The 12492-nt window shown below is 40.2% G+C and overlaps 1 protein-coding gene across 3 annotated transcripts in view; it reads left to right on the forward strand.

Moving 5' to 3' along the window:
• PRORP (protein only RNase P catalytic subunit) overlaps positions 1-12492 on the forward strand; it is a 134550-nt gene that overhangs the window by 116059 nt on the left and 5999 nt on the right. For all 3 annotated transcript variants that reach the window (XM_055555768.1, XM_055555770.1, XM_055555769.1), the window contains one exon: positions 10955-11103. In XM_055555768.1, coding sequence (XP_055411743.1) covers positions 10955-11103 — 149 coding nt within the window. The remainder of the gene's footprint in view (positions 1-10954; positions 11104-12492) is intronic.

The following is a 12492-nucleotide window of genomic DNA, read 5'->3' on the forward strand; positions in this document are numbered from 1 at the left end:
GTCCTAGGAGAACTAGAATTTGAAGCCTGGCAGCCTAATGCTAAAGCTTGTGCTCTTCATTACTGTTGTTATTACTATTTTATTACTTAATTACTATGCTATTAAATAGTAGATATAAATTGGAAAAGTCTTTTTTTATGTCTGTTAGAGTCACACTATGTAAGCCCTTCTACTGCACAGATAGATAGATGGCTTGGAGCATTAACTGGGCATGTCCAAGTTGTCTTTTTATATACGTAGGTCTTTTATATATTTTGAATTGACAAGGTTTTTCCAGAAAACAAAACCAGTAGCCCTGGTGGCTCAGATGGTAAAGAATTCGCCTGCAATGCGGGAGACCTGGGTTCAATCCCTGCGTTAGGAAGATCCCCTGGAGGAGGGCATGACAACGCACTCCAGTATCCTTGCCTGGAGAATCCCCATGGACAGAGGAGCCAGGCAGTGTACAGTCCACAGGGTCACAAGAAGTCGGGCTGTACACTAAGCACAGCCATAGTGTACAGTTGTGTGTTACTCTCTGCCAAGACAAAAGCTGTGTGAAGCTGTGCAGCCATGAAAAGAAAACATAAGTTTTCAATCCTCCAGAGCCCTGCTCACCATATTCTTTCTCTTTTAGTCATTAAATGGTGGCTTATGAGCCTGAAAGTGGTTATATACTTTCCCAGAATGAGCAAATTATTCCCTGTACATGGACTGGATCTAGAACCCTGGGAGAAGTTTTTAATAAACTTTTAAAAGTGGAAATTAATTCCCTGGTGGTTCAATGGTTAGGACTCCGAGCTTCCAATGCCAGGGGCCTGGGTTCAATCCCTGATTGAGGAACTAAGATCCCACAAGCCATGCAGAGCAGTAAAAAAAAAAAAGTGGAAATTAATATGTATCAGAATAAGTTAATTTAATTGTCTTGAAACTAGTTTTCAGTCTTCAAAATACTATGCTTTCCTGCCTCACAATGGTAAAGGAAAGAGATATTTTACAGAAAAACTAGAAAGACCAAAGAATGTGTGTAAATGTTTGCAGACAAGTCACACTATGAGTCAGGAGCCAAATCTTCTGTCTTCTAGACAGCTCTGACTCTCGGCTGAGTGAGGAAATCCATCCAGACCAATAATTTAATCATTTTCTAAAAGGCTGGATAACTGTGTGGGTGCTAATGGCATCAGAGAAGACATGGCAGGCAGGAAACACATCCCACACTTGGCAGGATGTTCCCAAGGCAGGAAGGGCATTTCTCTTCCTCGGTAGAATTGTTTCATTGACTAAAGACAACATGAGATCATTGAAATCTCCCTAAAATACCAATGACTGACGAAAGCAGGATACAAGACATGGTGAGTCTCATGTAAACCAATGGGATCATTTATGACATAATAAAGTAGTAGTATTTTGTGTATGTAATTTCTCCCAACAGATTCAAAGAGCTTTATATATTAGGTCAATAATCAGAGTTTTAAAGCTGTACTTAAAGCACATGGTCCCAGAGGTGAGAGCAGGACTCCATCTCAGTGTCAGTCTCTCCTCTCTGAAATTACGCCATCAGGCTTATGAGGTTCCACTCCTTGAATACCACCCAGTGAAAGCTTCCGTCTCCCTCCTTGCCCCAGCTTCTGTTGCTTCTCTAAAACACTTCCTTTTCTTACCTTCTTCCAATACTCTGATCCTCAACAAATGTTAATCTGGATCTTACATGGTATACAACACTTAAACAAGTCCAGCAAAGAAGTATCACTAGGCTCCCCCGGTGGCTCAGTGGTAAACAATCTTCCTGCCAGTGCAGGAGACACAGGTTCAATCCCTGATCCCGGAAGATCCCACATGCCTTGGAACAACTAAGCCCATGCACCACAACTACAGAGCCTGTGCTCTAGCACCTCAGAGCTGCACCTACTGAAACCCATGTACCTAGAGCCTATGCTTCACAACACGAAAAGGCACCACAATGAGAAGTCCGCATACCACAACTGGAGGGTAGCCCCCACTTGCTGCAACTGGAGAAAAGCCCTGCAACAACAAAGGCCCAGCACAGCCAAATAAAGAAATACATAAAATTATTTTTTTTAATTTAAAAGGAAGTATCATTAACATTCTTTAAATAGAAAGTGATATTACTCCCTTCCATTCTGTCTAGCAAGCAGCAATAATTCTCAAACATAGAACTGAGGCTGAAACAGTACCGGTGGGTAGCTGGCAGATGAAAACATGATGAGAAGCCTTGAGCCACAACGGTGGTGGGTTGCCTGCACTCTCCTCCTAGTTGGCATTTCCAGAGCTGCACGGAAAAACGCTGACTATAGCAGTCACTCAAGGACTATTTCTAAAACAGGAATTCTCTTCTGAAAACGTAGTTTAGGAGAAAAGTGGTAGAAGCAAAGACAAAGAAGGGATTGAAACTGAATATTAGCTTGCCTGCAGACTGTAGGAACATAGAAACAAGTAGAAAACTCCAGGGTTGTAGTGTAAGTTATAACTTCCTGTGTTTCTTCTGCTGTAAACTTGGTGGAGAGCACAGTGCATCAGTTATAAACAGTGTGTTTGTGGTCTTTTGAATCTGAGAACACTGCCTTCCATAGAGTTCATCAGTCATTGTGACCTGAAGTGGTTTTAAAGGATCCAGGGTCTTTCGTTTCCTTTCTCGCTTTCTCTTGTCTGTCTCTGACTTAATCTCATCATATCCTGAAATCCACCCAGACTCAAATAGGAAGCCCCCCACCTTCCATCCTAGATCAAGTACCACATTACCATGAGGTTGTCTTTAGTAAAACAATGGCATAAAAAGTGGACGTGTTTCCTGGCTTTAGTGTTCCAGACAACCAGTGTGTAACTCTTATGAGAAATCGATCTTTTTTCATGTTGGAACAGTATGCAGGCTGTTTGTGGTTGTTTTAAGAATTTCTCTTCTTTTCTTTAATGGAATTTTAAGTTTTTCCACCTATAAATAAAAATAGTTTCTTTAATGTCAGCATTCTGTTTAAAATTAATTTGATCTCCTTTCTCAGCTCAGGTGCTGAACTGCAGGGGTGTGTGTGTGTGTGTGTGTGTGTGTGTGTAAAGAAGGGCAGGTCAAAGATGAAATCACTTCACAGCCTCCTTGGTGTGAACACTTGCATGGTTTTATCTGAGAAAAGTGAAGCCTCCAAAAGCTTAGACTCATCAAATACATGAGGCCTTGCTTCTCAAACACCCTTACCTGGTTGCAGTTTGCACCTATAACAGCATCTGACAATTCCCAGGGAGAATAATTTTTTCTGTTTTATCAAGCTCCCCTTCTACATCAGATACGTTAAAGAAAACTATCTTCAAACTTCCCTTGGTTCTTGAAGAGCAACTGACATTCATTTCACACATCTAATAACAGCATTAGAACCTGTCAGGGAATGACGCTGGGTACAGTGTCCAAGAGTGCTGGGCTCTAACTAGCTAAAGAGAGTTAAGGAAGGCAAGTGACATCTCCCTCCTGCCACCATGGCATCATCAGGATGTCTCCTCCGGGGTGCAGGCCACATTTTGGTGTTTCTATAGTGCTGTTACTTAGTCTTCCCTTCCTTCTTGAAGTGCTCCTTATAGTCTTTCTGAGACATCACTCTCTCCTGGTTTTCTTTCTATCACTCAGGCCATTCCTCAGCTTCCATTAATGGCTTTTCTTATAGCTCTGTATCTTTTAAAGAATAGGATTCCTCAGTTTTCATCCTCTGCTCCTTTTGGGTTTGTTAAAGGAGTACGTCAAGGTTGTATATTGTCACCCTGCTTATTTAACTTATATGCAGAGTACATCATGAGAAACGCTGGGCTGGATGAAGCACAAGCTGGAATCAGGATTGCTGGGAGAAATATCAATAATCTCAGATATGCAGATGACACCACCCTTATGGCAGAAAATGAAGAAGAATTAAAGAACCTCTTGATGAAAGTGAAAGAGGAGAGTGAAAAAGTTGGCTTAAAGCTCAACATTCAGAAAACTAAGATCATGGCATCTGGTCCCGTCACTTCATGGCAAATAGATGGGGAAACAGTGGTTGACTTTATTTTGGGGGGCTCCAAAATCACTGCAGATGGTGATTGCAGCCATGAAATTAAAAGACGCTTACTCCTTGGAAGGAAAGTTATGACAACATAGACAGCATATTAAAAAGCAGAGACGTTACTTTGTTGGTAGAGGTCCATCTAGTCAAGGCTATGGTTTTTTCAGTAGTCATATATGGATGTGAAAGTTGGACTATAAAGAAAGCTGACTGCTCAAGAATTGATGCTTTTGTACTGTGGTGTTGGAGAAGACTCTTGAGAGTCCCTTGGACTGCAAGGAGATCCAACCACTCCATCCTAAAGGAGGTCAGTCCTGGGTGTTGATTGGAAGGACTGATGTTGAAGCTGAAACTCCAATACTTTGGCCACCTGATGCGAAGAGCTGACTCATTTGAAAAGACCCTGATGCTGGGAAAGATTGAGGGCAGGAGGAGAAGGGGACGACAGAAGATGAGATGGTTGGATGGCATCACTGACTCAATGGACATGAGTTTGGGTAAACTCCAGGAGTTGGTGATGGACAGGGAGGCCTGGTGTGCTGAGGTTCATGGGGTTGCAAAGAGTCGGACACAACTGAGCGACTGAACTGAACTGGAGACCTCTTCCACTTGCTGATGGCTCCTGCCAATGTGTGTTTCCTGATGACTTCAAATCTTTATTTCGTCCCAAAGCCCTCTCCTGGATAGGGTCTCCTGACTGACTGCCCACTGGCTTATTTACCCCCTGGTACATATCATAAGCTCCTCCTCTCACAGACCCTGGCTTGCTACCATCATCTATCCAGTTGTCCAGCTCTTCTCTGGTTTATTTCTCTCCTTGTTTCCCACATTCAGTCAGTGAGTAAGTCTGCTCAGTTCTGCTTTACTCCAGAAGGCTCTCTCCTCTCCATCTTTACCACCAGCATCTCAGTTCTCATCATCTGTTACCTGAAATACTGCAGAAGCTCCCTTACTTGATCTCCCTATTCCAGCCTCCTTGCAATTCACAGGATTGATCTCTTTAAACTGGTAGTCATGTCATGCGCCTATTTAAATGCTTTGTTGTTCTCCACTGCTTTCAGCTGGTAAAAGATTCCTTATCACGGTTTACAAGGACCTTCGTGATCTGACCCCTGTAGTCAATTCCAGCCTTCTTTTGGGACTCCCTGTGTCATCCTTCCACATTTGACAGCTTGCAGTTCCCTGAATTCAGTGCATTAATAAAGAGCCCTCACCGTTCAACCAATATGCTGCTGCTTTAAAAAAAAAAAAAACTACATGCTGCTTCTTGTCCTTGGAAACTCCCGTTCTTTGCCTGAATAATTCATCTGAAAACTCAGCTCAGTCATCGCTTCCTTAGTGGTGACTTCCCTGACCACCATCCCCACCCCCAGTCTCATTTAGGTGCCCGTCCTTTAACCTCTGTCTTAGCACTTTTTACATCACATTACAGTCATTTGACAGCAAACTCCCGGAGCTGGGAATAATGTGTCTTCATATTGGTATTCACATCCCCAGTACCCTCTGCCTAATGACTGACAGAGAAGGTTGTCATTCATTTTTAATGAATAAACTACCCTTTTCACTTTATCAGGGCCACAATTTTAAATATACACATGCACACTCATACATACTTGAATCTGATCAAGTCTGTAGATCCAGCTGCCAATTTATAGGAAACAAGGAAGACTAGAGAATATGTTACATGATACCACAGGATGCTGTTGGCAAAGTCTAAATGTGGGAACTTCCATCAGAATAGCAGCCACATTTCTTTAATGGTAGTCAGGCTATCACAGTGTATGGAGTTCTTTTAAATCTTGATTTTTTTAAAACTAAAAAGCAATATAACCTAGACAAATATAAATGCTGATTGTATATTTGATATTAAGGAATTGTTAATATTTTTAGATATGATAATGGTGTTATGCTTATTTTTTTAAGAGTCCTTATACTTAGAAATACATTGACATATTCACAGATGATGTGATGTCTAGGATTTGTTTCAGGATAATCCAAAGCAGAAGTTGGTAGAAATATAGATGAAATTGGATTGGCCATGAGCTGATAATTATTGAAGCTGGGTGATGGGCACATTATGCTATTCTGCTTACTTTTGTTTATATTTAAAATTTTTGGTAATAAAACTTCTATTGTAGTAAAATGTACATAACATACAATATATCATTTTAACCATTTTCAAGTGTACCATTCAGTGGCATTAAGCAGTTTACATTGTTGGGCAACCATCCCCATCACCAGAACATCACCTGAACTGAAACTTTGTACCATTAAACAGTATCTCCTTATTCACTTCTCTTCTGGCCCCTGGCAAACACCCTTCTGTTTTCTGTCTCTGAATTTGACTCCTCTAGGTAACTCATATAAATGAAATCATGTAATATTTGTCCTTTTGTGTCTGACTTATCTTCAAGGTTCATCCAAGACCAAACTAGGCCTTCATAGGAAGGATCAAGGAGTATGTGAAAAATATCCATGTGTACAGAATGGTCGATACTGTAGAAGAGGCAGTTCTCCCCTTGAGACTCTGAAAAGGGATTAGGTTTAAATGAGAGAGCTGTGGAAGAGTTTCCTTGAGCTCAGGGCAGTTCTGACAGGAGAAGCTGAGATCCACTCTGGGAAGTTCTCAACCTGGAGAATCCAGAGATGGTAAGGGCAGTTCTGGACCTGCCCAAGGGGTCTGGAGTCTGAACCACACAGCAGAGCAAAATACATAGTACAGCTGATTCTGGAGAATATCTCAAATTCCAAATTGCTTCCAGAACTCCGGGTACTTGGCACCTCAAGGTTAAGCTGAGATCCATTCTCACCATGCTCCCTCCCACATTGCTCTTTATGACGTCTGAAGGATAATTCTCCAAAAACCAGAAGAGTAAACATTGCAGAATTAATATTTGCAGCTTAATATTTGGTACAATTTCTGGCTTGGATTCTGTTCTAATTTGGTTTGTCTCCAGTAGGAATAGATAAAGTTTTTTTTTTTAATTCATAAGTGACATTACTCATACATGACTTACTTTTGGTGTAAACCTGAAAAGTAGTTCCTGAGCTTAGGGTAAAAATACAATTGGCCGAGCTACATGTGTTGGAAATAAGTGGGTAGGGATGCTCAGGAAGTAGAAAAGCTGTCTGAGAGGTGGGAGAGGGTCATGAGAGCAAGAGCTATTCTGAGTAAACCTAAATAGCAAGTATAACTTCCTTTCCCTAGTCGTTTAACTTTTTACCTCCCCTCTGCAGTCTCTGGCACTTCCTGGGTTTTATGGACTGTAGATCTTCAAAACTCTAAAGCCTTTAGGATCTGACGTCTACAGACATGATAGAAGTCCTATGCTAGTTTCCCAAGCAAGATAGCTATGATCAATATTCCTCATTATAGGATAAGTTCAGGAAGGAAAGTTTTAGAAACAACCCAAATATCCATGGACGTGAATAGATAAAATGTTGTATATAGATACGATGGAATATTATTCAGCCTTAAAAATGAATAAAATTCTGATAGGTGTGCCCTGTCTTTTCATTGATGTATTAAAATCCTTTATATTTTATGTTATTAATATGTTAGGCGTTATGTCTGCCATTTTATTTTTTGTTTTCTATCACCGTTATTTCCTATTTCCATTTTATTTTTCCTGCCTTCCTGTGGGTTGCTTGAGTTTTTCTTAGAATTCCATTTTTATGTGTCTATAGTTGGCTTTTTTTAAAAAAATCATAGTGTTTTTGAATATATATCTTTGTATAGCATTTTTAATGGTTGCTGAAAGCATCACATATGTACACACACATATACGCACACACATGTAACATCAGTCTGCTGGTGTTATCACTTTAACAGGTTTTCTGTTTTGCTAGACTTCATCTTTTCTAGTCCTTTGGCTAGAGAGAACCGGCCTTTGTTGGTCTTTTTTTGTCTGCATCCATGGCATTTCCAGGTTGCTGGCTTCTTGATCTCAAAGTATAGGATACACGAGGCGAAAAGGAAATCCCAAGGTCCCTAGCCAGTCTGCCTTTTTATCTCTACAAAGTCTTGCATTTGTTTTATATATAAAACATCTGAGGGTTTTAGTTGTACATAGTGGAAGAAATAGGGAAAAGTACATCCACTCCATCTTCCCAGAAGTGGAAATTTCTCCCAGTTTTATTTTTGATCTAACATAGAATTAAGGTCCGTTTTCTTTTTCTTTACTATTCTATCTATGACTCTGGGCCAGCCCATTGGATCCAGTCTTGGAATTTACCTCACAGGAAGTAGGCTCATAGCTAGATTGTTACAGAGTTTCAGGCAAATGCCTCTATTCCATCCTGTACACTCATCTCTCTTTCCTGTGTCTTTATTCTCCCTTGTTTGCATCATTACCAGAGAGCTGCCACTAGCAGAGACCTTTCAGCCACACGATGGTGCCCCAGAGTTGTTCAAGCTAACCTAAGCCCTTTCTGCTCTTCTTTGGGCCCCTGTCTTTAACTTAATATTAGTAAACTCAAGGCTATTTATTTAAACCGAGGTATAGATATGAGTGACTAAACACACACACACACAGATGTGAAGACCCAGTTGTGTTTTTCTTTAAGCCATGTCTTCTCATATGTATGGAATCAGTATCAAAAATTGGTTTTGTTTGGGGTTTTTTTGGTATTGAGAGTAACTTTGTGGGAATTCATACAGGAATTTTTAGAAAGCAGTTGTCATTCCTTTTAATGAATTCAGTTGCCATTTTGTATCTGGGCTCATTGAAAATAATCTGTAATCTCAGCATAGCTTTAAGAAAGGAAATTTATTAAGTGCATTTAGAAAGAGATTCACTCTCAATGTTTTGAGGTGTTTGAATCCCTGAACTAAACTTCCATAGTGAAGATGTTTGATTACCAACCCAGCTTTTAAAGTAGTACCTTATAAGATTATATAAAAATGCTTAGGATAAATAGACTGGCAAATAGAGTTAGATCTTTGGGTAGTGAGGTTATGAGTGATTTCCTCTTTCACTTTTCTTCTTGCCTATCTTTTTCAAGTTTTCAGTAATAGAGGTAGGCATTTTCTATTTCAAAATAGAGGTATGCGTTTTCTTCAGCTAATCAGAAAATGTCTATTAACCATCCAGTATATGTGGAACCAGCATATACATCTTTCCAGGCTTGAGAGTTGGATAAGAAAATTACTAGGCACTCCCTCACTGAAGTCAGGGGCCATATCTTTCTAAACTTTGTAAGCTATGATACCTACCATGTGCCTTATACATGGAGAGTTCTGGGAAATAACTATTGAGTGAACAGAGAAGCCATTACTCATAACTTTTTCTGGTTGTAAAGCTTTGGGTCAGAGTCCTCACAGTGGTATTGGTACACTTCTCTGCTGTCATTCAGTGGCCAACTTGTGTCCATTCTGTCCATTCATTCTAGAACTAAGAATTAGAGATCATATAACTAACTACTGTTTCCTAAAATAATAAGATTAGTAATGGAGTAGAATGGGTAGAATGGGCTAAAAATACATATAAATCCAAAGCATTAAATAGTACTTAAAAGTTTAGCTCTCACTAATTCATTATTAGACTAACAGAGAGAATCCATGTGTGTTAGACTAACAGGTACTCAAGCAGTATTTGACAACTGACCAAATGAATGAAAAATTATTGAGTAAAGAATTTTAACTAATATCCTGAAAGTCTACATGGGAAGAAATTTATGAGTTAAGGAAAGCTAGGCTAAAATAAATGCCTTTTTAACCAAGACCCAAGAAAATTAAGGATTTCTTCAATGACTTTCAACTTGTGATTTTCATAGGCCCTGGAGTTTTTATAAATTATAGAACTTTTATATTTCCGATACACTGTTGTATAACTTAAGTTAAAATATTTTATTAGCTTTTACATATTGTACTTAGTAATATTCATTTATAGCTTAGTTTAATAGGTTGTACATGAAAGTAGTCCATAGACTTTTACTTATGAAAGACTGAATGTAAGCAAGCTCACCAAACTGCAGGGTTTACTAAAAATCCCACTTCAAACTTTTAAGAGGAATCCATGTGCACACAAGACATGTGGGAAGTGGAAAGAATATGGGGTACATTCACTGAGTGGAAAATAAGCTGGAGGATGACAACTAACAGACCTTTTGAAGGAAAGAGGGATTTCAGTGAAAAGTAGCAGTCTTAGCAGAATCATGATGTGGAAAAGTTGACTGAAAATTCAGTATTTTCATATATACATATGGCTGAATCCCTTCATTGTTCTCCTGAAACTATCACAACATTGTTAATCAGCTATATCCCAATACAAAGTTAAAAGTTAAAAAACTTTAAGTAAAAAAAAAAAGAAGTATCCCAGCCATTTACAAACTTTTAATAAAAGAAGCATTAGTCTCTCAGTCGTGTCTGACTCTTTGCAACCCCATGGACTGTAGCCTGCTAGGCTCCTCTGTTGCCATTCCCTTCTCCAGGGGATCTTCCTGACCCAGGGATTGAACCCAGGTCTCCTGCATTGTAGGCAGATTCTTTACCATCTGACCCATCCTTTATTGAAATAAAAATCTGTGCAGAATACCAATATATAAGTAGACAAAAACTGAGCTGTTTGGGTTGAAACCGGGTTGGGAGTGTATAGGAACCAAACCCCATCCTTCTTACCTCTTTCCCAGTGGGCCCTACGGAACACAGTTTAAAAATAGCTCATCTTGTCTATGCTTAGAAACCTCCCCAGGTATCCCATGTAGCCTGGCCAGTGGGCAGGTGTTAGATAATCATTTGTAACAAGGAAGCATTTTCCTCGGGCTTATTTACAAAGATGGGCAATTACCTCTTACCAGAAAAGACTTTAGGAATGTTTTCTCACCTCTTACCAGAAAAGACTGTTTGACCCATTGAGCTTACCATCTGGAAGAATCACTCCCCTTACTTGAGATTCTTCCCTGACTTTCTTGGGGACTGGCTTTGTGTTTTTCAGCTCTTGAATGTGGTCTCTCACCTCGCCAAGCAGAATCTTCAAGTGCTGGTCCTGGGCCGGAAGCACATGTTAACTCAAAATTCCCGGTGGAGAAGAGTTGAGATGGAAAAGATGCAAAAGCAAGCCAGCTTTTTTTTTGCTGACAACATGTAGGTATTGAAGTTATTAAGTGAATTACACTAGGCTCCAGTCATCTGCTTGTTACCTGTTTTCTATTTTTAAAGTGCATGTGTGTGTGAGTATATATGTATACTCAGCCTCATTCCAAAAAAAAAAGGAAAAAAGATTTGAGGCAGCTTATAAAAATATAGTTTTTATAGCAGGATAAACTTAAATAGATGAAAAATCAGTTTAAAGGAGAAATAAGTTAAAGCCCAAATGAGATTAGTACACAGAATGCATGCCATAAATTCCTGAACAGATCATTTAACAAATATTTAGCAAATACGAGCACCATCTGTGTTCTCGGAGAAACACTAGTGAACAAAACCAAGTCCCTGTCATCTTGGAATGTAACAGTAGACAGGTAAACAGATAAACAGGCAGTGACCAAAGCTGTGAAGACAGTGAGGCAGAGTGGGGACCTGGAAGGGGACTAGGTCTGGTATCAAGGTGGGTAAATGGAGAGATCATCAGGAAAGGCCTTGGGGAGGGTGCAGAGCTGAAGGGAACGAGTGAGTTGTTTGATAAAGGAGGAGAGGTAGTGGGAAGAAACTACCAGGCAGAAGGAACAGCAGGTGTTCAAAAGGCCCTGAACACCACCAAAAAAGGCCTTCCCGGTGGTCTAGTGGCCAAGACTCTGCACTCGCAGTTCAGGGAGGCCAAGTTTGATCCCTGGTCAGGGAACTAGATCCTGCATGCTAAAACTAAGAGTTCACATGCCACAAGTAAAGATCCTGCGTGTCACAACTAAGACCCACCGCAGATGGGGAGGGGGAAAAGAGGGCTATCAGTCAGGAATGAGGGGAGCTGGCAGGCCAGTGTGGATGGTCAGTTCTGAGGTCGCAGAGAAGGCAGGGAGCGCATTACAGAAGACCTCGTGGGCTCTGGATTTTATTCTAAATATAAAGGGAATGTTGTTAGGAGCCACAGCTTCCCAGGAAACCAAAGGAAAGTGGAAAATACGATCAGCAAGGAAATACACGGTGTCCATAGAGTATGCAGAAAGTAGCTAGTCAGGATGAGCACAGATCTACAACACCATGTATTAACTGTTAGCACGCATTTAGGTTCTCATACTGTTTATGCTGACAAAGGTTTATTTACAACTTAGCATGGATCACAAGCGAACCTCAGTCCTGAGTCTTAAGTTTCATTGGGTTGAATGTGATAACTTCAAGATTTGTCAGTATTGTCCAAACCGTTTGTTCTTTAAAAGGTCAAATGGAGGAATTCTCTGGCAGTACAGTGGTTAGGACGGCAATCTCACTGCTGTGGCCCAGGTTCAATCCCTGGTCAAGGAACTAAGGATCCCACAGGCCAAACACTGCAGCCAAAAAAAAAAAAAAAGTCAAATGGCACTCAATGCATAAGGCTGG

This window comes from Bubalus kerabau, chromosome 19 (genome assembly GCF_029407905.1).
Source record: "Bubalus kerabau isolate K-KA32 ecotype Philippines breed swamp buffalo chromosome 19, PCC_UOA_SB_1v2, whole genome shotgun sequence".
Lineage (NCBI taxonomy): Eukaryota > Metazoa > Chordata > Mammalia > Artiodactyla > Bovidae > Bubalus > Bubalus kerabau.